The 27671-nt window shown below is 45.9% G+C and overlaps 1 protein-coding gene across 2 annotated transcripts in view; it reads right to left on the bottom strand.

Annotated features, from left to right (window-relative positions):
• The window catches only part of Ppp4r1 (protein phosphatase 4 regulatory subunit 1), a 43188-nt gene extending 18767 nt beyond the window's left edge, over positions 1–24421 (bottom strand). Inside the window, exons 1-9 of one of the 2 annotated variants that reach the window (XM_027397766.2) lie at positions 23956–24421; positions 23736–23780; positions 11878–12013; positions 10962–11068; positions 4495–4637; positions 3621–3767; positions 2029–2136; positions 1650–1715; positions 943–1101 (exon numbers count right to left, since the gene is read on the bottom strand). In XM_027397766.2, coding sequence (XP_027253567.1) covers positions 943–1101; positions 1650–1715; positions 2029–2136; positions 3621–3767; positions 4495–4637; positions 10962–11068; positions 11878–12013; positions 23736–23780; positions 23956–23962 — 918 coding nt within the window. In that variant the 5' untranslated portion in view covers positions 23963–24421. Of the gene's footprint in view, positions 1–942; positions 1102–1649; positions 1716–2028; positions 2137–3620; positions 3768–4494; positions 4638–10961; positions 11069–11877; positions 12014–20289; positions 20433–23735; positions 23781–23955 lie in introns of those variants that run through there. The other variant, XM_027397767.2, reaches the window with a different exon arrangement.
• Positions 24422–27671: the final 3250 nt, after the last annotated feature.

Below are 27671 nucleotides of genomic sequence, written 5' to 3'. Positions count from 1 at the left end.
TTTTCTTCTGACTTGGCTATTCTAACAATAGGAGCCTGAGTGCTACAGACTATAATACACAGAACAAAACAGACCCTTACAAACCCTTCTTGTAAGCTCTGAAAACAAGTGATGAGAACTGAGACTGTCCAACAGAAGTACACTCAGTCTTTCAATGAGGAGAAACTGACAGCTATAAAGATGACTCTAGATTTAGAGGCTCTAACCCCACTTCTGCCGCAAGGGCACACTCGGACAGACACACTTACTCAAGAATGACAAAGGCTCTCACCATGTACCTCTGGCTGGCCTAGAACTAATTATGTAGACCTGGCTGGTCTCTAACTACCTGCCTCTATCTCTTGACTACTGAGATTAAAGGTGTAGACCTTCAGTGCCTGGTAAAACTACATATTAAAAAAAAGAAATTAAGAAAAAGACAAAGCCAGTGAGTGTTAAACATCAAGTCAATATGACTTGTATTTACAAAAACAAAATAAAACAAAAAATTTCCAAGTACCAAAAAGACAACCTTTAGTAACCTTCTATTTAGCCCTGGCTGTCCTGGAACTCACTCTGTAGACCAGGCTAGCCTCAAATTCAGAGAGCCACCTGCCTCTGCCTCCCAAATGCTGGGATTAAATGTGTGCACCACCACCTGACATTCTAAAATTATTTCTTCAATTTCATGGGGTTAGAGAGAGGGCTCAGTGGTTTAAAAGCACTGACTGTTCTTCCAAAGGACCTAGGTTCAGTTCCCAGCACCCACGTGGCAGCTCACACCTGCCTGTAACTCCTGTCCTGGGGATCTGACACCCTCTTCTGGCCTCCATGGGCCCCAGACACACAGGGTGCACATACCTACATGTAGGCAAAACACCCATAGACACAAGAGAAAAAAATTAAAAACAAATTTCTTAAAAAAAAAAAATCACACTTAGTTTGAAACAGACTCAATGTTACCCAACGTGAAGGGTCGCTGATCAAGTTAATGAAGAGCGCCGACAACTTTGTCCGTCGGATCTCCTGGCAGGTGGCGCAGGAGACAGCCATGAAGCACTCAGCACAGGCCTTTCGCACTCCCCAGACGTTATCAGAGCACAGCTGGAAAAACCTGGGCAGCTATGTGAGCACAAACACAAGGTCACCAGTTACCTTCTAGTCTCTGTTTTAAATGCTGGATATTCTTAAAAAGTAGAAAATGTATTTAATGATGGTAATCAGAAAATTTTAATAAATTACATCCACTTATAATTCGCTCTAGAAGTGCAAAAGCACCAATGCACACACTTGGCGTTGCCCAAGAGCTCACACCTGCGCTCCTTTTGATGAAGGAACTTGTACACGGGGTACACACATGCTACAATGTAACGACTGAGGCTGCCATGAGGTCTAAGTGCCAATGTGAGTATACAAGTAAGACTGAAGACTCAGCTGAGTCAATTGATTTACTAGGCAGAAATGGGGAAGCTAAAGTCTATCAGTGTTTCTCACATGGATTTTAATTTTCAACCAACCATCCTTATCAACATACATTCCAAATGCCGCCTTGAAGACATTTAAAATACTAAACTTGTAAGCATCATTCTGGTTTGGAGTCATGGGGCCATGTTAATAATCTCTACTACTCTGTAATACAGCGTTTATTCTTCACTATCTGGGACACTTACCAACATTTCCTCTGTGGCTTGCTGGCCAACTACACTGCAAATATCTCCAAAATTGGCAGCACATACCTGTAACAAAACCATTACTAACATTTCAATATCACATACAGAGTTCCTTAAAAACAATCTACTAAATTTCACTATCAGAGCACCATGCATTCTTTTTTTTTGTTTTGTTTTGTTTTGTTTTGTTTTTCGAGACAGTGTTTCTGTGTAGCTTTGGAGCCTATCCTGGCACTCACTCTGTCTGCAGGCCATGCTGGCCACGAACTCAAAGAGATCCGCCTGCCTCTGCCTCCCAAGTGCTGGGATTAAAGGCGTGCAACACCAACGCCCACCATGTACTCTTAAACACAAAGACCAAAACTAGATGCAAACACACCTTCCGAACGTGGAACATCCTACAGTCACAGCACATCTCACAAAACCTGGGGAGAATGAGACGCTCTGTAATATCCTTCCCAACCATAGGAGCCATCTTGCACATTATCTGGAATAAGTGAGAAAGAAATTCACATTGAAAACATCTAAGGCCTTTTCAGTTAAATTTAATAATTTAAAGAAGTATGTACTAGCCCAATACACAGAAAATATTCTAAATCTAGAAAAAAAAAGAAATCCCATCCTTTTTTCTTTTTGGGTTTTTTTTCAAGACAGGGTTTCTCTGTGTAACACCCCTGTCTGTCCTGGAACTCGTTCTGTAGACCAGGCTGACCTCGAACTCAGAGATCTGCCTGCCTCTGCCTCCTGAGTGCTGGGATTAAAGGCGTGCACCACCAATGCCCGGCTGGAAAGAAACTCTTTAGTCTTGTATGGCAAGACTGTCTACACAGAAAACTCCAATGAATCTACAAAAAAAGCCACCAGAATAAATAAGTAGATTTTAAAAAGTTGCATGGTATCTACAGAATAAGAAAGGATTATATTTCTATAAATTAACGATGACCTGGAAAGCTTAAAATACACATCATCTATAATGTTAAAATAGGAAAGCTAACAGAAACTACAAACATAACTGTACAGTCAAATACTTCAACAAGAGTCCCAAGGTCCATCATGTTCACAGGCTGTAGCCTGGCCATTCTCATTAACTGACCTGCGGGTTCACCTACCAACAACCCCAGCTTCAGCTGACTTCACCCAGCTTTGTGTTTCACGGAAGCACAGTTGAAAATCTGAAGCTCTGTCTACTCATCTTTTTTCATAAAACAAACACAAACCAGATGAGGGTGGGGGGACCACAGGCTTCCTACCAGTGCTGCACATTACAATCGTGTTTTTATGATAGGCTCACCTTAATATAACCAATATTTATGCCTAAACTGATTTTTTTTTCCTCTAAGGGATTTCTGAAATTAAAAGCCAGTGTTTTGGAGCTAGGAAAGGGTGATAACTATGCAGTGATTGTACTAAATGCCACTGAACACTATACTTTAAATGGTTATTTTATATGAGTTTCAATCAATAAAAACATTACTGAGAAAAAAAGCATCTAAATTGATTGTTAATTAGTAGTGAGTATCTAAGAAATAATAAAGAAGGAATTCTTCAAGGGACAGAGACTAGAGGTCATTTCTGTTCTCATGGCTGACCTGGAAGCAGTGCCAACTTCTGTTACAACTATTTTTTTTTTTTTTTTTTTTTTTTTTTGGTTTTTCGAGACAGGGTTTCTCTGTGTAGCTTTGGCGCCTATCCTGGCACTCACTCTGGAGACCAGGCTGGCCTCGAACTCAAAGAGATCCACCTGATTCTGCCTCCCGAGTGCTGGGATTAAAGGCGTGCACCACCAACGACCCGCTGTTACAACTTTTTTATAGCAACAAAAGATCAGTGTTTTAGGTATTATAATAGCAAATGCCAAGTGTCCAATGAAATGTGAATAACCATCAGGATGACTTAGTACTTTGCTACTTGCTATTGGGAACCACAGATCTGAATGACAGCATGTGTGACCAAGTTTCCCGACAGACTTACAGCCACAGCCTCTGTCTTCACATCGTCATTGCTGTCTGGGGCAGTCAGCTCTATGAGAACTGGGCACACCTTAGTCTCCACATCCAATCGCTCCATCAGCTCCTGCTCCAGCAGAGCCAGCAAAGCTGCCTGACTCGTTTTCCTCACCTGCCAAGAGAAACACCACAGTATAAACAGACATGACTTCATCAAACGTGACAAGAGCTGGGTGGTGGTGGCCCACGCCTGTAATCCCAGCACTGGGGAGGCAGAGGCAGGCGGATCTCTGAGTTCTAGGACATCCAGGGCTACCTAGAGAAACCCTGTTCTGAAAAACCAAACCAAGCTATAAAACATGACTTTTGCAAATGCAAATGCTGTTAAGCACAATACAGTAAGCCATAACTTACAAAACCTGGCAGACATTTCTGAGTATTCCCTTCAATTCTTTGTTTCTGTTTTTGTTGTTGTTGTTTTGTTTTTCAGGACAGGGTTTTTCTGTGTGCTGTGGCTGTCCTGGAACTCACTTTGTAGACCAGGCTGGCCTTGAGCTCACTTAGATGGGCCTGCCTCTACCTCCCGAGGGCCAGGATTAAAGGTGGGCACCACCACCACCTGGGTTCCTTCAACTCTTACAGAGACAGAACTTGGCAAACAGGGGCAATGAGGGTACTGGGAAGGCCAGTAAATGGGCACCCTTTTACTGAGCATTGTGGGGCTCTAACAAATGTTAGACTCTCAACATACCTTAATCTAAAAGAAGTAGTCAGTTCTGGAGAAAACAATAATGAAGCTAGACCCGAAAATCATTCCAATCTATCACTTAGGTTCCGGCCCACTCTGCATGTGCCATGCTACAGAAAGTTCCTTACAGAACAAGGACTGTGGCTCTTACCTGGTTATTCTGATCTGCGAGGTATCTAACCACGATCGGCAGTAAGTATTTGGAGAAAGCATATGGTATCGAAGGCCGGTTCTCTTGACAAAACAGTGCAATGTGGGGCACTTGTTCCATGAGCTCTGCTCTCACAGTTGGTTCTATTGAAATAACAGTGACATGAACAAACATGCCCTTTCACGGAGACTACTTAGGAGCCAGCATGCTAAGAACTGGTCATGTTCTCTAACCCTGCAGTTCTTTCCTGAAGTCACTCCCAGCCCACACTTCTGTCAGTCCCAGTGTGCACTAGGTAAAGAACTTCTTACAACAGTGAGTCACACTGAGCTGGGGACTAGATACTTTACCTGGTATTTCTACCAATTCTACGGCAAGATAGTATTTGTAGACTATGTCACTACTATGACAGGGTGCTGTCTGCAAACTCCAGAATTTAAGAACCTCCTAGGACAAATTATAAGGACCAGTTGCTCCTCCTCTCCATACCATCTATGAAAGATTTATAACTAGACTTAAAACAACTAATTTCACTGTATAAAAACACCATTATAGACAAAAGGTATCATCACATTAGTAAAAAGGTAAAACAGCCTAGGAGAAACTAAGTATTAACAGTTAAATACGTTCACACCACTGCTGAAGGAGGGACGTAAGGAAAAAAAAATTGAAAATTTGAAAACAGCAAAAATGTGGCTGAAAGAGACACAGTCACCATCATCACAGGGGACCTGAGGGTCACAGTCATCAATCATACCGGACCTCAAGAGGACACTGGCACCTAAGAGTGACTATGCTACTAGTTACCTCACCAAAAACATGCATGAATATGGTCAGTGGGATTCCAAATCTCAAAGAGAGAAACTAATCTGCCTTCAGTAAAAATGTGCTGGCATTTTACAAAGCTAAGGATCATAGCAACAAACCACATTTGGAATTTTATTATGTTGTTGTGCAATGTGAGATGACTTCTCTTGAATACAAATCTAAGTGTAAAACACAGGCACACAGGGTTATACTCTTCTTCACACGCTCTATCTATGAAGTTAATGATGACTTCATTGCTTCCATCTATCTGTAAGAGCAGACGAGGTCACAGCTGCAGTTTTAGTTAAGAATCAAGTCAGAAACTCCTTCCTTTAGAGCTCTGCTAGAGGACAAAGGAGCAGAAGTGAACTCCAGAGACAGACATGCACAGAGGTGAGCTCATCATCACAAGAGGGAAGGAGAAACAGCCTTTCCAATAAATGCTGCTGTTAACTGGTTACCCTCAAGAAAGGCTGGAGAGATGGCTCAGCAGTTAAGAGGGTACTGCTCTTTTGCAGAGGACCTGGGTTTGATTCCCAGCACCCACATAGTGTCTTACAACTGCCTGTAACTCCAGTTCCTGGGGATTTGACACCTTCTTTTGACATCTGTGGGCTCCTAAACACATATGGTGCACATACATACACTCACACATATACATATTCTTAAGCAAATAAATCTAAAAACATGTTTTGGAAATAAGTAGTTCTATTAACATTTGTCTTGTAATATATATATTCATCTTGTGATATATATATGAAAATCTTTTATTTGTCAAATTTAAACATTGTATGTAGACTATAAAAACAAATGTCAAAAGCAAAAACAATAAAGTAGATAATACATGAAAAATAGTTATGACTTTGAGGTGGGGAAATTTCTCAAAGGTGATACAAACAGTACTGCCTGTAAAAGAAAAGAACCCTAACTGGGCCTGTTGGTGTACACCCTTAATCTGAGAGCTCAGGAGGAAGTCTAGTGCTGAAGGACAGTTTGGTCTACATGGAAAGTTCTAGAGCAGCCAGGGCTGTGTAGTGAGACAGACACACTAATACACAGGTGTGAAGACATGTTGGGGGAGAACACCAACCATGCGGGCTTGTACTGGGACAAAGACTCCTTAGGAAAAACTCCAAGAAAAAAAAAAGGCAATTTAAAAGGGAGAGATGGGAACAAATATTTAGAAACTGAAGGAGTCCAAGTAGCCAATCAGCACATACCAGGTGCTCACTGCATAGGTCACAGAGACCCACATTAACTGTACGACACCACACCACTACAAATCCATCCACTCCTCTGTGGTGACATCTGAAGTGTCTGCGAAGATGTGCACCACAGTAGCTCACATACACTACGATCTGTCATGGGTAATTTATCTTTGCAGACCTATAACCTTGTGACCCCTGCCCATGCACCCACAAGAACATGTGTGCGCCCATGGCTCTGCTCGACTGCCAGCAGTGTTAGTAGCCGAGCCTGGAAGGAGTAAGGAAGTGCAGCATATTACTACATATTAGCCATGAATCCATACACACAGCTACATGGCTGAGCCAAACAACAGTGACTACCCTGAGTATCATCTGTGGGGAGTCTGGAGAGCCAACTACTTGGTCCCCATTCTTTCAGGAGTCAAACTGGAGCTGACTTTGGGGAGAGGGATGGCATTAATGCAGGTGCTAGGTCTAGACTGTGTGAATGTGATAAGGCTCGCACACTTACTCATGGGCTGAAACAGTGCGCTGTACTCAGTATTAAAATGGCAACAACAGCAAAAAACAAGAACAAAACAAAAAAACCTGCTCTATATAGTTCTGAAAACCTGGACAGACACTAGAACTGAACAGAGCTCCAAGTTCATGTTTCCAGCACGGTCACAGGACCATCTCCAAGTCACCATGGAACATTCATGACCAAGACTGAAGCAAATACAAAATTCCTGAGGACCCAACTAGACGAACTCACAATCCCTGAGGGACATGAACATGAGCCCCTGGCAGCAAAAAGATTAAATTCCAACAGAAGAATGGGCACACCAAGAATTCCTCAACTAGACAGGGCTGAATCACGTCAAACATTTCACTTCAGGAGACATTACTGAGAAAAGGACACAATGGGGCAAGAAGAGGAGACCACAGAGACAGAGAACACAACGGGGCGAGAACAGGAGACCACAGAGACGAGAACCTGAAGCTCTTGAAAGAAAAAAGTGTTAACAGCAACAAAACCCCTCACTGATCGGGTGATGGGCTGGACTCTCACAGTGAAAAGTACTGGAGGCCTATTATTATACACTTGTTACACACAGTCTCAACCATGTGAAAAATATCTACTCAGCTGGGGCTGCAGCTCAGTCGGAATGTTTACCTAGTACGCACCAAACCCTGGGTGCAGTGCTTAGCACTGTAGAAAACTAAACGTGGCAGAAAATGCCTGTAACCCCAACACCTGGGAGACGAAGGCAAGAGGAACAGAAATTCAAGATCAAAAGAATAAACAAAAATGTTTAGGCTGTATGACTTTTTTAAGATCAAGATTATTCTCAGTTACATAGTAAGTCAAGGGCAATTGGACTACATGAAACCCTATCTCAGATACACACAGACACACAACCAAACTAAGCTTAAGATTTTTTTTAAAAGATTTTATTTATTTATTATGTATACAACATTCTGCTTCCATGTATATCTGCACACCAGAAGAGGCACCATATGTCATTACAGATGGTTGTGAGCCACCATGTGGTTGCTGGGAATTGAACTCAGGACCTCTGGAAGAGTAGTCAGTGCTCTTAACCTCTGAGCCATCTCTCCAACCCAAACTTAAGATTTTAAGGTAGAGGAAAAACAATATCCCAAAAGTTAATAGTTGAGGGCTGGAGAGATGGCTCAGAGGATAAGAGCACTGGCTGCTCTTTCAGAGGTCCTGAGTTCAGTTCCCAGCAACCACATGGTGGCTCACAGCCATCTGTGATTAGATCTGTGCCCTCTCTGACCTGTAGGCATACATGTAGGCAAAACACTGTTACGTAATAAATAAATAAATCTTAAAAAAAAAAAATCTTGGGTAAAACAGGGTTACAAATGGAATTAAAAAAAAAAGTTAATGGTTGAAATTTCCTAACAGACACCCTCAAATTCAAGAAAAATGGCAAATTTGAATAGAATTCATTTACACCAAAACACCGCACAATAAAACTAGAGCTCACCATCGAGGGAGCTTTTTTTTTTTTTTAAAGATTTTATTTATTATGTATACAATGTTCTGCCTGCATGTATGCCTGCAGGCCGGAAGATGGCACCAGATCTCAGTAGGGATAGTTGTGAGCAACCATGTGGTTGCTGGGAATTGAACTCAGGACCTCTGAAAGAGCAGTCAGTGCTCTTAATCTCTGAGCCATCTCTCCAACCCCTCGACAGGGCTTTTAAAGGCAAGAAATAGAGAAGGAAGAACCAAAGACAAAATTAGACAAGCTAAGTTTCTCCATAGGAAATAGTGCATCTCTACACAGCCTCTTTCTTGGACACTGAAGCCAGCCCAGCCCAGCCCAGCCCAGCCAGGGAACCTCAGGGTAACCCAAGCTGCCCACACCTAACAACTCCCTTGGTAACAATCAGTGTGGCCTCTCAGTTAATCTTCCTGCCACCCACATCTCTCATCAAGTCGGTTCATGCTGCTAGTCTGTTCTAAAGCACAAAGGGTTAACTCTAACGACATGTGTTAGACCAGTCTTCATGGTCCCCCTTTTCATGTAGTTAGCTACATGACACCCCACCCACACACCTGTGACCAAAGCTGCCATCTTGAACTTTTCTGGTTCCACCTTTTTTCCCCAGCTGCACTTTGTCAATCTAACAAATCTAAAATAATCTGTCCCATGACTGAAGATCTAACTTATCTCTAAAATTATAGTTTGTTAGGGCCTTCCTAAAGCCCCTTCAGAGTAAGTAGACGCAAGACAATTACGAGACAAAGACCAATTAGTGACTTAGAAATGTCTTTCTACTCTGAGAAAAATGTATAAACTTTTTACCATAAAACTTTAAGGCTAATAAATGAACTGCTTTTGAAATGATTAGTTCATCTCAAGTTTAAAAAATGAGCCTCATTAAGAAGCCAGAGTTTGTGGGAAATGAAAACATTTAATAAAGAGACTTCAGGAAAAAGTGATTTCAACAATTATTTTTGCATTATTTGTAAATTCAAGTATAAATATCTGCTCAAGACTTGTTATTGGGACTGGGCGATAGCCCAATGGTTTGTGCCTGCTGCACAAACACGAAGCCCTCCCTGGCAACTTCCAGGCAGCTGCCATCCCAGCCATGCAGCAAGCTCCAGGTCCAATGGGAAACCCTGTCTCAAGGGAATAAGGCAGAGCCACACAGCAGACAGCTGACATCGTCCTCTGGCCTTTGCATGAACACACCACACACACAACTTGTCTTAAAATGTCGTATTTTACAATATGTTCATTTTACCACAATCAAAAAAATCTTAAAAAAAAAAAAAACACATCACATCAACATTATTCAATTTCCAAACCAAGTTTACCCCCATCTCTCCTGACAGGGTCTCACTCTACAACCCAGACCAGCTGGAACGTATACAGCCCAGGCTGGTTTCAAACTAGAGTAAACACCACCCTCCCCCCCACTCCTCCCCCCTCCCCCACCCCCACCACAGCCGCCTGCCTTCTAAGTGTTAGAATTACCAACATGAACCACATGGCACATTTAAGTTTACCTCTTTCATAAGAAAACTGTCTTCTCTTATAACAATAAGCCAGTTTTCATCTTACAAACAATGATTAGAGATGGGCATGGTGGCACACCCTTTAATCCCAACACCCAGGAGACAGAGGCAGAGGCAGGTTGATGATCTTTGTGAGTTCAAAGCCAGACTAGTCTATAGAGAGGGTTCCAGGACCGGCAGGGTTATATAGAGAGACCCTGACTGTAAAGAACAAAACTAAAACTGAACAATTTTTTTTTTCATGTAAATCAGATAGAAAGTATTATTTTCCTAAAAAACATTTAAAGTCCTTTCTACATCTTTTACTTAAAAGTTGTTATTGAGGGGCTGGAGAGATGGCTCAGAGGTTAAGAGCACTGACTACTCTTCCAGAGGTCCTGAGTTCAATTCCCAGCAACCACATGGTGGCTCACAACCATCCCTACTGAGATCTGGTGCCTTCTTCTGGTGTGCATATATACATGGAATCAGAATGTTATATACATAATAAATAAAATCAAAAAATTTTTTTAAAAAGATTAAAAAAAGAAAACATTTAAAAAAGTTGTTATTGATTCTAAAATATTAACATAATGATAGAAGTAATTTCTTGGATTTATTTTGATGAGAAATTTTCAAAATTAAGAAAATGGGCATACTATAAAGTGATTTTTTTCCCTATGACTAGGGGTTTTAATTTCTTTAAAAATCTTTGTTTGTTTGTTTGTTAGTTTGTTTGTTTGTTTGAGACAGGTCTCTCTCTGTGTAGTACAGGATAACTCTGAACTCAGGCTCTTCAAGAGTACTGGGATTAGAGGTCTGGCCCACTTGCGATGCTCTCAGGAGATATTAAGAATCTCCCTGCCATGGTAATCTCTCCAACAGGGTTAGAAGAAACAACACACTTGCACTCTATGCATGTGAGCACATACCTGAGTCATCAGCTAACCTGCCAATTCTTTCCAAAACAGCAACGCAGTCTCCTTCATCGTCGCAGACTTCCCTAAGGGTATCCAGCAGACTCCGGGCCACCATTTGTCTACACAGAAAGAAATCCATGGAGTTCAGTGTCATCAACACTTGCTTGCTACAACTTTGAGATAGCGTCCTTATGTTTCATCAAGACAATTTTTCTTATTACAAGTCACACACTAAACTTGGAATTGCCTAGATAGCAAAAGCTGGTGCTGACTTTGCTGAAAAGATTACCAATTTTTTAAACCTTTACCTAAATAACTGCAGAAATTTCTAGTTACCGAATTTTCATTTCAATTATCTTCTAATCTCAATAAAGGTAAAATATATTTATTCTTTATTATAGCAAATGTTGTATTTATTAGTATGGTGGTGCATGGTTTTAATCCCAGCACTCGGCAGAGGTAGGCGGATCTCTGTGAGTTCGAGACCAGCCTGATCTACAAAACAGGACAGTCTCCAAAGCCACAGAGAAACCCTGTCTCGAAAAAAACAAAAAAAAATTAAATAAAATTAACAACAACAACAAAAAAAGACGAAGATTCCAGGAAAATCTGATACAGAGAACTCAGTTTCAGCCACAGTAGCAGGAAGGGTTCTAGTTCTTGGTCACTGCTGTGCCCTGTGCCCTGGCACACATGAAGTGTGTCATGTCATCTGGTGGAGGAATAATACACTCCCAATAAGCAATTAAATGAATAATAAAATTAGCTCAACAACTAAAAAAAAAACAATAAATAGAGGACAATGTACAACACAGATCAAGCTGTAAACTTGGTAACCCTGACTGCACCTGACACCTCTGGGGTGGATAACTACCCCAGAGGCTAAGAGCCCCTGATTTCTCCTTTCACATTAATGAAGAGCACATACCTGTTAAATATGTTCTCACTTGCAGCATACTTGTCCAGCCTTCCCAGCGGTGTCAACATTTCATCTTGTGAGACGAAGTCCAGGGCTGAAGGTATAATAATCACGTCAGACTCTGAGCAGCAGTCATCCACACCAGCTAGCAGAGACATCACAGATACTCCTGTAACACCAAGACTGGAGCCCACCCCTGCCTGCTGCAGAGACATCACGGATACTCCGGTAACACTCAAACTGCCTGCCTGCCTGCTTCTGGAGCCGTAAAAGAACTACATGACAATTTTGAAACCTGCCTCGCTGCTGGCCATAGTCGTCCTCCTCCACCCACAGTTTTAACAGCCTCTAGGGCACAGTCAGTGATTATACAAACTCAGTATAAAGGCATGTGACTTGCTCAAGAATTTACTTTCTTATCTGTGTGTGCTGGCGCGCTCCTTTAATCCCAGACTTGGGAGGCAGAAGCAGACGGCTCTCTGAGTTGGAGGCCAGCCTGGTCTACAAAGTGAGTTCCAGGACAGCCAGGGCTACACAGTGAGATCCTGACTCAAAAAAACCTTGAAAATTTTTTTTTACATGCTCAGTGAGAACAGCTTGTGAAAAGGCAGTGAACAGTGACTTAAAATATGTATGTCTTCTAAGAGTCAGCATTCTGGTGGGAAGAGTCCACGTTAAAACAACCACTATGGTTCACGCAGGTACACACCCAAGGAGATGTGCTGCAGCTAAAAGAAAGGCGTGACTTCCAAGGCGCTAAGCAGAGGGTTCAGAGGCGGACTAAACAGTACTGACCACCAAGAAAGGGAGAAAAGATCAGACTGCCCACTCCAGGCCAACAGCCAGAACCTTCCAAGCAAAGCATTTTCAGACATGCAAAGGCTGGCGTCAGCAGCCAGCCAGGAGAGGACCAGAGTCTACAACCACAGGAAGGGATAAAGAGCATCAGAAATGGTGAAAAACAAAAAGGCTATTAGCTTTGAAATGTAAAGCAAAAATATTTGCAGTAAAAGGAATAATATACATAGTATATAGACACACAAACATGCAACACTCACAAAAGCATACAGCAGGCTGCTGCAAATGCTTCTGAAGAGATACTGCGTGATGTCAGTCACACCTGAACTATAAACTTGAAAACAACCATTATTTTACAAATCAAAGATGAATAAAAAAATTCTACAAATAACGAAAATGAAGGGAGGAAAAAAGGATAAAAGGGGTAAGATAAAGATAAGAACCACAGGGAAAAAAGAGCCAGAAAGGAAATTTAAACCCAACCATATTACAATTGGAAACATTAATTCTAAGTAGCCTAAATACGTCTATTGAAAGTACAGAGACTTCAAACTGGGCATAAAAACATTAAACCGTTTACATAATTACTTAGTAAAATTAGAAATTTTTTACATAATTTCTAATCTATAATTCACAAAGTACCTTATTCATTATGAACTAAAGAGCTATAAAAGCCACTGGACAGCCATTTGCCATCAGTTTTCTTTCATAATGTGAAGATTGCTGAACTAGCCTGACCTCGTCAGGTACCTTCATGCAGACTCTAGAACTCTATGACTATGACCAAACTGTTTCATCAGAGTCTCACATGTGTTCACTTAAAGATAAACATGTTTCTGATTCATAAAAGGTGGGGCGGAACAGGAGAGGTGGTTTAAGTCCAGTGTGGAGTTTCATTTACAACGAAGATTCTGGATTATATACTCAGGTACTGATTGGGCAGGTCTAGAATTCGGCCTACAGATACCTATGTTTGATAAATATCCTCACTAATTTAAATGTAGACTGTTTAACAACCTTATCCAAAAAAGTCACCTTCCCCAGTCTATCTGAAGAGCACCTCCCCAAAACTCACAGTCCTCCCGACTCCGAATTCCAAGCCCTGGGATCTCCACATACACATGTTCATGTGCACAAAGACGCACATAACACCACACACACACACACACACACACACACACTCACACACACACACACACACACACACACACAGACACACAGACACACACACACACACACACTCACACACACACACACAGAGACACACACACACTCACACAGAGACACACACACAGACACACACAGAGACACACACACACAGACACACACACACAGAGACACACACACACAGACACACACAGACACACATACACACAGAGACACATACACACAGAGACACACACACAGACACGCACTCGAGCGCACACGTATTTCCTTCAATTGTACAACTTAAAATGTTTGTTTTCATTGTTGCTCTTAACACTGTTGACCATCTAGAATGTATCACAAATTATGACAAAGAGAAAACCTTTTTTACTGAAAAGCATCAGTTTTTGTCAGCACAACACAAACTAGTCAGCTGAGAAGGACTCTGCACAAAAAGTGTTAGTCTCTCAGACAGGGTGGAGTATTTGATTAGCAACTGCTTACATTAGGCTGTAAGACCAGAGACTCGGGAAGGGAGACATGAGCCAGCAGTGAAGAGCGACTGTTTCCTCTTCCAGAAAAACCACACTGAGTTCCCAGCACCCTCCTTTAGGTCCAGTGCAGGCATGACACCCTTCCTGGGTCCCGATGAAGGGGAGCCGTGTTGCAGAATGTCCTCCAGACATGACATGGCCATTTCACTGTGAACTCAGGTAGCAGCTGTGATTACACCAACACAAGACTGCGCCTTTCAACATTCTCTTATGGAAGGTAGAAGCTCACAGGGCCACACCCTTCCCTGAGGATTTTCTGAGCAGTTAAGGGAGGAGAGGAACTCCAAGGAGCCCCAGCTCACCTGAGAGCTATTGGCGGTTAATGGTTACTGGGGGAAGGAGGGGCCACTGCGAAGGACCACACTACTGTAAATAACCCCTCCCCCTAGCTCACAGAAGCAGCCCTAACTACATTTGATGGTTACTGCTCCCAAAGGATAAACACTGTGGTGGCAACACCTGGTAGTCATTGCCTCCAACTAAAACCCAAGTGCAGGGACAATGTGGAGGAGTTTTCTTAAATTATTTTAAAGTGGGAAGGCCCACTTTTAATCTTCGTCTTTTGTGTTTTGTTTTTCAAGACACGGTCTCTGTGTGGCCCTGGCCTCCTCAGTGATGGGATTAAAGGGGTGCACCACCACCACCGCCACCGCCACCACCTGGCTAATCTTGATCTAAGGTGGGAAGACACCTTTAATTAATCTGGGTCACACTTTCTGCTGGCAGCCTACATAAAGAATGTGGAGGAAGGAAGCTTGCTCTCTGCTTGCTTGCTCTCTCAATCACTGGCGAGTCTGTTCTTTTACTGGCACTGGAGCATATTTCTTGGGAATTCCAGTGTATACTGAAGATCAGCTGAGACATCCAGCCTCATGAACAATTATTAAATTCTTGGCCCTTCGGGGCTGGAGAGATGGCTCAGAGGTTAAGAGCACTGACTGCTCTTCCAGAGGTCCTGAGTTCAAGTCCCAGAAACCACATGGTGGCTCACAACCATCCCTTATGAGATCTGGTGCCTCTTCTGGTGTGCAGATATACATGGAAGCAGAATGTTGTATACATAATAAATATATAAATTTTTTTTAAAAAAGTGAAAAATGAATGGCTGTTATTCTGTAAAAAAAAAAAAAAAATTCTTGGCCCTTCCATTGGTAGTCAGCTATTGTTGGGCTAGTGGGCCACAGACTGCAAGCTGCCCTAATAAATCATACACACACAGCAGGGGGGGGATATGGACCACAGCCTGCAAGCCACACTAATAAATCTCTCCTTTCTCTCTCTCTCTCTCTCTCTCTCTCTCTCTCTCTCTCTCTCTCTCTCTCTCTCACACACACACACACACACACACACACACACGCACATACACACACACACACACACACATGTACATACATACACACACACACACACACATTCTATCAGTTCTGTTCCTCTGGAGAACCCTGATTAGTATGACATGTGTGAAATTATTATAAAAAAATAAGAAATGGGGCTTTAATATTTTAACAAACAAACATACTAAAAAACTATCAGGTCAAGCTGCGCTGTAGAGCAGATTCCAGCTAGTTAATATGACTGACTCAGGACAGACAAGAGTACACGCTAACCCTGAAGGTAAGTCAACACCAGAGGAGGGCGCCAGGCCATGCATCACTCCTCCACTCCTCACAAGAGGGAAACTGCGAGTCTTTACAGTGCTGAAATCTGGCAGCCATAATGACACCACAAGCGACACAAGAAAGTAGGGCTGATTAAACAAGACGACCACATCACCGGCTCACCAAGAGGCAAAACAACGAGAATGAAGTGGGGGGGGGGGGCAGCAACCAGCTGGGCCTTCTAAACACCAGTACTGCCGGGCGTTGGTGGCGCCTTTAATCCCAGCACTTGGGAGGCAGAATCAGGTGGATCTCTGTGAGTTCGAGGCCAACCTGGTCTCTAGAGTGAGTGCCAGGATAGACAGCAAAGCTACACAGAGAAACCCTGTCTCAAAAAAAACATACATAAATAAATAAATAAATAAATAAATAAACACCAGCGCCTCTGGGTGTAGTGCTGTAATGAGACTCTCCAGAACCGAGGCTGGAGGACCACAAGTCTGAGGTCAGCCAGCTTACAACACATAGGAAACATGGTCTAAAGCCAAAATAAAAATAGGTAAAAGAGAGCCAAAGATAAAGCGCATGACAGCAGCACAGGAGGCAAGAGTCAGGAAAGCGGAAACCAGACAGTGCTATGCGCGAGCTTCCATTAGCCAGCCAGTTCCCAGAAAGGCCGACAACTGAGGCATTTGGATATGGACCACACACCCCCCCCAGAACCTCACACACACTCACACACCCCGGAATCTTATCAATGCCACACTTTCAGAGTAAAGTGACGGTGTCTAGCAGAGAATGCCTTTGCTCTTAGGAGATGAGGACTAAAGGTAACAATTTACTCCCGAAATTAGGAGTAACACACACACACACACACACACACACACGGCATTCTGTCCGCCTGTGTGATAATCACGTGGAAGGAAGACTGTCAATGGGGTCACACATAGGTGGAGTTTCATTCTAGAAAGGCACAGTATTTGTGCTACTTTTGTGTGAGAGTGAAGACTTAAGTGTGCCAGGCAGTGGTGGTGCACACCTTTAGTCCCAGCACTCAGGAGACAGAGGCAGGCGGATCTCTGAGTTCCAGACCAGCCTGATCTACAAGAGCGAGTTCCAGGACAGCCTCCAAAGCCACAGAGAAATCCTGTCTCGAAAACAACCCCCCTCCCCCCAAAAAAACCCAGTAAGCTTAATTTTAAAGTAAATCATATGAAACAAGTTAGGATTTTGTCCTAGAAAGATATCAAAGGCCTAATGTGTGCTGGGGACTCAGCTGTGGGTAAAATAAAAATGTGTCAGACCTTGGGTTTTACAATGAAGGAGTCAGTAAACTATGACCAGCAAGCCAAAGAACAGTCCCATCTTCAACTTTTGTAAATAAAGTTTTATTGGGAGAACAGTTAGGCTTATGCATTTATACAGGTACTTTTACTATTTCATGGAAGATCTGAGCAGCTACAAAAGCAACCATAAGTTAACAAAATCTGCTTATACTACCTGACCCATTCTAGACTACCTGAGTGATGTAGTAAAAACATACGTCACTTTTTGGAGGGAAATACTCTATTATGTAGCTTTGGCTGTGCTAGACCTCACTGTAGACCAGGCTGGCCTGCCTCTGTCTGAGATTAAAGGCACATGCTATCATGCCTGGGGTGCTGGGGATGAAACCCAGAACCTCGAACATGCTAGACAACTGCTCTACCACCGAGCTACAACCCCAGCCCAAACACTGACACACTAATGTTAGAGAGACAAATCTGAAGAGCATACAACTCCATCGTTACACACAGCCTCAGGCAACAGACACGTCAAAATGTCAGGTTTGAATCTGCACTTTGCAATAACATGCAAGATGTTCATTAGAACACAGTAAAGTTACTGAGGTAATGAATGTCACGAGGTCTTTAGAAATGGCTTTTATTAGTAACTCAAACACTATCCAGCCAGGTGGTGGTGACACACAACTTTAATGCCAGCACTTGGGACCTCTGTGGGTTCAAGGACATCCAGGGCTACATACACAGAGAAACCTGGTCTTGAAAAAAACAAAAACAAAAAAACCCCACCACTACCACCACCAAACCACTATCGTACAGCACAATTCAAAGGTGAACTTGAAGCAACTTCTTTTACACTTATTTATTTTTCTATGGGCATGCACAAAGCCAGGTGGTCAGAGGATAACTTATGGGAGTTGGTTCTCTCCTTCTACCAAGTGGCCCTGGAGACTGCACTCAGGTCATCAGGCTTGGTGTCAGCTGCCTTTAGCACTGATGCATCTCACCAGACCACACTTTGGGTTTCTGGGACACAGTCTAGGTCTAGAATTGCTGTTGTGGACTAGAGGACCTCACACGCTCTCTTCCAGCCTTAGCCTCTCCTGTGCTGGGACCACCTGTGAGGCTAAGAACAGCCTCTGGCACAATGGATCCTCCATGAATAACTGAAGGGGTGGGCTGCTTCTGTACTGAACACATGTACTTGATATTATAAGAAAAGTAGAGCTGACTCACGGTACGCCTAAGTTGTAAGCAAAGGTGTCATTTGGTAAAGGGACTTGCTCACATGCTAAACAGTGTTTGGTGCTTGGGTGCATAGAAAGTGAGTTCCCAAGGTTATGCTTAGCCTCTTAGCTGCTGGATACAGAAACATGGACAGGAACACACCGCCCGCTACTGGTTCCCCTTAGTGAGAAGACATTTCCCTTACAGTCTGACTGGTCAATTACTTTGGTTACTAATCCTTTTTTCCCATGGGTAGTTCAAATAAGAAATGTGAACAAACCAGGCCCAAATTACCATAATTCTCACCAAGTCAAGTGTTAAACAAATGAGTTATTTCTACCAAACAAAGCTGACATACTGACATGTAAAAAAGATCTGCATTAGAGCCCGGCTGTGAAGATGAAGGCACAGTGCAGGACTGATGCTCGTACTGACCAGTTTACATGATAAGTCTGTGCCTGCTCCCTCTACCCCCCACCCCAGAGGCGCACACATTAGAAGGGATAAAGGAACCGTAACATCAAGGGCAGGGAACATGACAGCTTTTGTGTGTGTCTAAATTTTCACCCTAAAATAATATTTTAAAAAAAAATCAACAAATCTGGGGCTGGAGAGATGGCTCAGAGGTTAAGAGCACTGACTGCTCTTCCAAAGGTCCTGAGTTCAATTCCCAGCAACCACATGGTGGCTCACAGCCATCTGTAATGAGATCTAGTGCCCTCTTCTGGTGTGCAGGTATACATGGAAGCAGAATGTTGTATACATAAAAAATAAATAAAATCTTTAAAAAAAAACAACAAATCATATTGAAAACTAAAAATATGCAATCTTCTTGCTATTCGACAAAATCTAACACTTCATCCTAGTTTCCAAAACTCTCAGCAAACTTAAGGAACTTTCAGTCTGATATAGGGAGTGTGTTAGTGAGACAGGCAGAGGGACTGCAGTCTGAAAGGAACACAGCCTGTTCTAGAGTTTCTGTCCTCTGCTTTAACACTCCCCACAAGCACCCAAAAACATGTCAAAAGATTCCAAAGCCTCACCAATGGAAAAACCTTTGAAATGACACACTCCACACCGGCTTCAAAAGCTCAACACTGTGCGTTGTTACTGTTATAACCAGAGTCAACAAGAACTGAGCTAGACCCCTGGCCAAGGCAGCCTCCTGGAACAGCATGGCTTCCAACAAATTGTCTATATGGGTATTAGTGTTATAAACTAGGCAATTTAAATCACAGTATTTTACCTATTTAATTTTTTATTTTATGTGTCTGGATGTTTTGCCTGAAGGTATTGGATTCCCTGGAACTGGAGTAACAAACAGCCTGTTGTGAGACGCCATGGGATGTGAGGAGCTGAACCTGCAGAGTGCCCTTACCCTCTGAGCTGTCTCTCCAGCCCCGAAATACGCTATTTTAGGAAGAAGGCATAGTTAAAGTTCTGCCTGAACTTAGGGAGTCCTGTCCCTGTGTCTACAAACCTCATCAGCATCAGCCAACCACAGCCCACAGCCCACAGCCCACAGCCCAGCGGGAGGAACATCACCTCCCTTTGAGCTACTATAAACTACCACGTGCTTACTTCAGTATGCTACTTTAACAAGTCTCAATTTTAATCCAATGCCTACAGTGACTTTCTATCCACAGTAACAACTTTTACTAGCTCAGCTCATCCGTTTCAGAAACTCAGCAACATCGAACTGTACCTTTGGAAAACTAACAGTTACAAAGTGCCTAAGCATTCCTCTAAAAATCTGTCATGTGTGCTGATCCCATTATTTGAGAAAGATAATCATAAAGTTTAAAAAGTATTTACTCTGACATCTGCTGAAGCAAATATTCAAATGGAGTCACTTGTTTGCCTTCACTTTGAAAATGAAAGTGTCCGAGCTGGAGAGATGGCTCAGTAGGTAAGAACACTGGCTGGTCTTCAAGAGGTCCTGAGTTCAATTTCCAGCAACTACATGAGGGCTCACGACTATCTGAGATCTGGTGCCCTCTTCTGGCCTGCAAGGATGCATGCAGACAGAACACTGCATACATAGTAAATACATATTATATATTATTTTTCTAAAATCAATTTTAATACATTCTAATAATGACTTTATGGCCTTTTCATAAATGACACAATACATACATATTCTAGTTATTATGACTGAAGGAACTTTTTTCTTCAAAGGTTTCATTTAAATTAGTCTTTGGTCAACTCTTTCCCACTCTACAAATTCTGTACAGACTGTGGGACCTGAAACCAATTATAAGACCTGATTCCCATCTGTGTCCTCTCTTGGTTTCCCTTCCAACGTGGCCTAGACCAGGCATCTAGAAAAGACATCCAAGTTGTATTTCCTCTCTATCATAAGGGCACCCACCCCAGCTGGCTGCCCTCCACCGTCCCACGCTCCAGGACAGTGGCTCTCAACCTTCGGATCTCCACCTCCAGGGGTCGAAGTGCCCCTTTCACTGGGGTCACCTAAAACCATCAGAAAACAGATATTTGCATTACAATTCACAACAGTAGCAAAATTACAGATATGAAGTAGCAACAAGATAATGTTATGGTTGGGGTCACCACAACATGAGGAGCTGTGTTAAAGGTCGCACACAGCACTAAGAAGGCTGAGAAGCACTGTTCTAGGATCCAAAAGGCCCTGAATCTCTTTTCCAGCCGTCCTGTTACCTACTCACTCTTTCTCCCATCACAAGAGATCAGAGTGACCAAAGACACACTGTTCAGAACACTCTGGGTAAAGGTGTTAATTCTAAAACCTTTAGCAACAGAGAAAAAACAGCAATTTCTCTAAGAATGTCTTCAACCAAATTATAAATAGCTAATAAACTATTTGTGCCTTCAGATATGTAATGTTTTCCCTAAACCAACAGAGAACCAAGCCTTGTTTGTTTTTGCTTTTTTGGGGGAGGGGGGATTTCGAGACAGGGTTTCTCTGTGTAGCTTTGGAGCCTATCCTGGAACTCACTCTGTAGACCAGGCTGGCCTCGAACTCACAGAGATCCAGCCTGCCTCTGCCTCTGCCTCCCGAGTGCTGGGATTAAAGGCCGGCGCCACCACCGACTGGCAGACAGCCAAGCCTTAAAAAAGCAAATTGCAACCATTTAGCAACATTTCTAAGTAAAGACTCAATAATGTCCACACCGCTATTTCCTTCTTTGCTTCTGGAAGCCACCTTGCTGGCGGTGCTGTTCTGAGAGCCTCCCACACTGATTCTTGTTGTGAATGATGATACAATGTAGGGAACTTTTTTATACCTGTCCCCATGACAAGACATAGGCATGATGCAGCTAAGTGAGCTACCCCGTTTGACCCAAAGGGTCCCTTGTCAAGACAGCAGCAAGGCAGACAGAGGCAGCAGCCCCTTCTGTAGCTCTCTAGAGTCACAGATAACCTTCCTGGTGAATACTCCCTCCAGAGAGTACTTCCCAACAGCCAGGGAGACCCTGCACTGCACCTTCTGCAGGGGAGCCTGGCGCCAAACTCAAAGTGAACCAACACTCAGATGTTCCTGCTACAGCCAGACACCGAGATCCTTTATATGAAGAAGCCCTACCTGCCTCCAGATAACATAATCGCAGCGATCCTAACCTTGTAGGAGGTCTAAAATCAACAGTGTGTGGATTACTATCTGAAGCACAGACTAGGCCACTAAGTGACCTCAGTGGAGAAATTAAACACAGCTACCTTCACTGTGTGCACTGTCCCCTTAGGACAGCTACTTTGGAACACAGCACCCTGTTTCCCCACAGCAAATTCTGACTGGACTTACGGCTCGAAAGACCCTCTTCAGAGAAGCCTTCTGGGCAGGCTCGCTTTACATCAGTGTAGAGAAATCTGAGAAGAGGGAACCTCCTTGCCTGCTGCAGGCAGGCCTGGGGGGCATTTTCAGTGACAGATGTGGGCGGGCCGGGCCTGTTGTTGGTAGTGTCATCGCTAGGCCCTCTAAGAAAGCAGCTTGAGCAAGCCAGGAGGAACAGGCAGGAAGCAGCACTCCTCCACGGCTTTCGCCTCAGCTTCTCTCCCTCCCTCCAGGTTTCTTCCCTGTTTGATTTCCTGCCCTAACTTCCTTCTGGGATGAACTGTGGTGTGAATGCACAGGCCGAATTAACCCTTTCCTCCCCCAGCTGCTTTTGGCCCCGTTATAGGCAGACACCCTGCCTGAGCCACCCTCTAGGCAGTACGTCTCTCCCTTTGCTCAGTACAGGAAAATCATACCAGACGATGCTAAGGATTGTCTACATGGTATCTGGGAGAGCCACTTCAACTAGGGCAGCCGCGGATTACCTGGGCAGGTAGTAAACCTCACTTCCGGGTCTGGGCAGGGTTTCCTCTAAGTAGACAGCACTGGTGCCAAGGCAATCAGCTCGCCTCTGCATAGTGTTTGGTCCCCCTGAAGCCTCCAGTGATCTACACTTGCCGCATTTCGAGCAGTCTTTACTCCTAAAATGCACTGCAAAATCTCCCCAAATCTCCAGACCACAGCATTTTCCGCTTAGAAAAACACATTCGAAAAGAAAGACGTCTTTCTAAATGGCTCACTTCCTTCACCACAATGGAAACAATGTCCAAAAGTTGAGCAGCCGTTTTTGTTTTGTTTTGTTTTAACGTACAGAAAGAACAAACTCTTTTTTAAAAAAAAAAAGCCAAAAACTTCGGTATCTCAAGGAAAGCTTCGATTTCAGCGTCTAAGTCCTGCGGGTGGGCGAGCTTCGAGCATCCCCAACTCCCGAAACCTGCTGCTCTGAGCCCAGTCCCTGCAGCCTGCCAAGGCCACACCTTCCAACCACCCCGAAACCCCCAACTCTAAAGTGTGAGCCGCGGCGGGGGCGGGGACGGGGGGGTCACCTAAAGCGGCTCAGAGCTCCAGTGAAACCCCGGGTCTGCCCTGAGCGCACCCTCGGGCCAGGGAACCCCGAGAGGGCGAGCCGGTGCCCGGCTCCGCCACGGCGCAGCCCCGGAGCGGAGCGAGCGCCGCGGAAACACCTCCCGGCGCCGGCTCGCCCTCCTAGATCGGGGCGAGCGAGGGTGCGGAAGACACTCAGGAAAAACACACCCATGTCCCCTCTCGGGCCTCCGCCCCGCGGGCTGCGGCTTCCCCAACAGCCGCCCCGCGGCCCGAGCCTGCGGGCGGCGGCCGAAGTGGGGCCACGCGGGCGTCCCCGGCGCGCCGGGTTCCCGAGTCCGCCCGCTCGCCCTCCGGCCGCCCGCTCGCCCTCCGGCCCGCCCGCTCGCGCCCGCCGGGCACTCACGTCCGTCCGCGTCCTCCGGCAGGTCCTCCTGGAGCAGCGAGAGGTCTGCGCCGGGGGAGAGAAGAAAGGCCGGGTCAGCGTCCCGGGCCGGCGCCGCGCCCCAGCCGCCCGCCGCCCGCCCGGCGGCGTCTCCCCGCGCCGGCCTGTCTGGGGCTCCGCCGAGCGCGGGGAGCCGCCGCCGCCCGCCGCCGCCGCCGCCCGGGGAACTGGGGCCACGTACCCGCCATCTTGTGCTCGCCCCCGCCTCCTCGTCTCCCGGGATCCCGCTCGGCGAGCCGCGCGGGCCGGGAGCCGGTGGGCGCGCGCGGGCCGGCGGGGGCGCGCGCGGGGCGAGCCGAGGCCCGGGCCTGCGGCGGGCGGCGGCGGCGGCGGCGGCGGCGGCGGCGGCCGGCGAGGACAGCGGCTCCCGTGCGCTCGCCCCGCGCCCAGCCGCCCGTCGCCCGTCGCCCGCCTCCCGCGCCCGGCCGGCCGGCCCCCGAGGCAGGCGCGCTCCCACCCGCGGCTAGAGGCGCCCTGGCGCCGAGCGTGCCGAGCGCGTCGCGAGCTGCCCGCCGGGGACCTGCGGCGTGTGCCCGAGCCCGGCGGGCGGGGTCCCCGCGGCGCGGGCGCGGCCCGCGGCTCTGTTGGGTCACCGGCCTCGCCCACCGCCTGGCCGCCGCCCGCCCCGCCGCGCGCCGCTCGTCGCCCGCCCCTCCCAGACCTGCTCGTGCGTCGCCGGCGGCCCGCGGCCGAGCCAGGCTCCCGCCTCCGCGCGGAGGAAGCGCCGCCTCCGCCCGCCCGCTCGCTCGCCCGCCCGCCCGCCCGCCCGTCTGCTCGCCCGCTGGCCCGGGCCTCGCGAGTGACTGAACAAAGCCCAGGCCCTGGCCGGACGACGGTTGGGTGACAAAAGTTCCGCCGGCTCGGCCGGCCCTGCCCGTGCGGCCCGTTAGAGCCGCGGCACCGGCCTCGGGGCCCGCGCGCCGCTCGCACGCTCGCCCTCCCGCTCGCCCGAGCTGACCCTGAGCGGCCGCGGGCGCGCGGGCCAGGCCGAGTGCAGCCACTCCGAGGTTCTCAGCCTTGTGACCGCCGGGCGGGAGGATCGGCGAGCATACCTGCCCCCTCCGCCTCTCTCGGGAATGGCAGACGATATCTCGGGACCCCAGCGCAGGGCTGGCCGCCTAAGGAAGGAATCTGGTGGCCGGCTGCTGGGGATTGGCAGTTTTTTGGTCATTTAGCAGCGCTTCTCTCAAGTGAACCCAGCACCACAGATCTTACTATTATTATTCCCTTTGTTTGGGGGAGAGTGAAGTGGTTCTCCAGGGCTCCCACGTACAAAGTAGGGCAAAGCCCAGCTTTCCTGACTCCGGTTCATTGTCCCAGTTTTGAGTCTCAAGTCTCAGTCTAGCGCCCGCAAGGTCCCCAAATGGTATTCCCCAGAACAAAACACCGACCTCCGTACTTGACGCCAGTTTGTTGGCGAGTCTGATATGAAAAGAGGAGAGATTTTTTTAAATGTTCAGTGTGTTCCTTTCTGTGCTGTGGTCTTAAATGAAGACAACATTTTGGCATTTTAAAAACGTCGGACTAGACCACGGATGTAATCGGATCCTCGGGAATGCATACATCTGCCTAGGGAAAAGAGTTACTCCAACATCTCCCTTTTGGATACATCACTTAACAGATAAAACACACACTGTGCAGCGTGAATTGGAACTCCCAAGAGACTAAAAAATAGACCCCATAGCTCCAAAAATGTGTCTAACTTCTCAAATATAGAATAATTAAAGACCAAACTTGCGCAGAATTTTCTTTTGTGAATTCAAATGACAAGGAGTTAGGAATGCACCCATTAGAACGAGAAACCTCAGGTGATTTTCAGCCTATCTCTACCTCCTTCTCCCCTCCCTTCTCTCTCCCTCCCCTTCTTCCTCCCTCTCCCCTTTCCCTCCTCTCTCTCTCCCTCCCTCTCCTCCTCCTCTCTGTCTCTTCCCCCTCCACCTTTCTCTCCCTCTCTATTTCCCCCCATCTCTCCCTCTCCTCCCCTCTGTTCCTCCTCCCCCCTAGCCCCCCTCTCTTTCCCCCATCCATCCACAGGGCCTCTCACTGGTCTGAAGTCACCTTGTGGGCTCGGCTTCCTAGAAACCAGAGGGATCAACAATCCCAGCACTGAGGCCACAAAGCAGTTTGGGGGGTTACATTTAGGTCCTGATGCAGTAGCTATGTCCCTAGCCTTTATCTCTTTATAAAGGAAGGTGGGGGCAGAGGGTTATCTGAATCCGGGACTCAGTACTTGCTCTGGCTGGCCTAGAACTTGCTGTGTACATCATGCTGACCTCAGACTCAAAAGACTGGTCTGCATCTGCCCCTCGAATACTTGGGATTAAAGGTGTGCACCATCAAGCCCGGCCCTTATCTTAAAGTATTATAATCATTATATAAAATGGTAGGTTCCATTATGACATTTCCATATCTATTGTATGCTTTGGCCATATGCACTAGTTACTGTTTTAAATGATTTCCCATGTTTAAAACAATGTCTTAAGATTTGTTCATTTCTGTGTTTGAAACCAGGTTACCATGCTGTCGGTTTTCAAAGCCATTCCCAAGTGCTGGGATGGAGGTTCCTTACGCCAGGCCTCCTCTCCAGGCCTCCTGTACACGGTTTTAATTGGTGAGGGCAAATGTTTGAAATTGTTCTCATCGTTGAGACATTTTTGCTGCTCTGCTCAGTGCTGCTCCTAGAGCCCTGTTCAATCTCCACATCAACGGAAACCTTAGCCGTTCCTTGTTTTTTCAGTTTAGTTTTGTTTTTCAGAGACCCATGAAATCTTTTTACTTCACCTGAAGATGTGTTTTCTCATACCAAAAAGAAAGAAGTGTTGCTAAAAGTCCTTCCTTAGGAGAGCTTTAAGCAGGGTCTATCCCTCCTCCTCAGGTCCAAGGTCAAATGGAGACAGTATTCTGTCAAAGTTCATTCTGAGGAATCCATGAGTTTATTGGGCTTCCTTACAGAGCATAGGTGGGAGGTTACTTACAGGGGTGTGACTGCTCCTCCCTGACACGTCACACCTGGGAAGCCTTTACCCTGCAGGGATGAGGGCTTCCCCATAGGTGAATCTATGGGCCCCTCCTTCCCCTAGTCTTCCCTGGCCTAAAAATTGTAGGTCCTCCCCAAGACCACGTACAATTAAGGCCAGTTGCTTACACAGGTGAGGGCCTCATGACCCTCTTTTACCCCTTAGTGTGGGAGAGTTAAGAGTGCAAGCCCGGCTGGGGTGATGTTAGCAAGCAGGTACAGCAGAGCTCCACAGGATGGCAGTTGCTGGGATTTGAGGATATGCCCAACAGGGAGATGGGAAAGGAAGGAACAAAGAGTGTCAGGAATGCATAAAGAAAATTAACATTGTTGCTGAATCCACTCCCCGCTGGCTGTTTACACACTCTGGTTTCTCTAAAGGAATTAAATGTTTACAAAGGATGTGTGAGATGCCCGGACTCGGTGGGAAGAACCACAGAATTCTTCCTCTTTGACCCTGCTCACTTGGAGCAATGTAGAAAGCACTAGATCATTCCCGAGTGGATAAGAAACAGGGTTGGGAGGGGTGTTCACTGGGAGTATAGTTCAGTGGTGGAATGCTTGCCTAGCAATGCCCGGGGCCCTGGGTTCCACCCTAGACACTGCAATAAAAAAAAGGCCGGGCAGGGAGGCGGCAGAAGAGACAAAAAGACAAAGGCCGGATAACTGAGTCCTGCCCAGAACTGGTCCTGCTTACTCCCAGGTTGTCCTCTCTCTGATTACAGGAGCAGGGCTATCAGAGAGCAAGGCCTGCCCTAGACGTGGGTGGGTGGCACCATTCCTTGGTCCTGAGCTAAACATTGGCAGTTCTTTCTCTGCTTCCTGATACACTCACTATATGGGGGCAAGGTCTAGTGCCAGAGCTTCACTAAGGTGTTTTT

Source organism: Cricetulus griseus, chromosome 2 (genome assembly GCF_003668045.3).
Source record: "Cricetulus griseus strain 17A/GY chromosome 2, alternate assembly CriGri-PICRH-1.0, whole genome shotgun sequence".
NCBI classification, from domain to species: Eukaryota; Metazoa; Chordata; class Mammalia; order Rodentia; family Cricetidae; genus Cricetulus; species Cricetulus griseus.
This window is presented reverse-complemented; position numbering and strand designations above follow the sequence as displayed.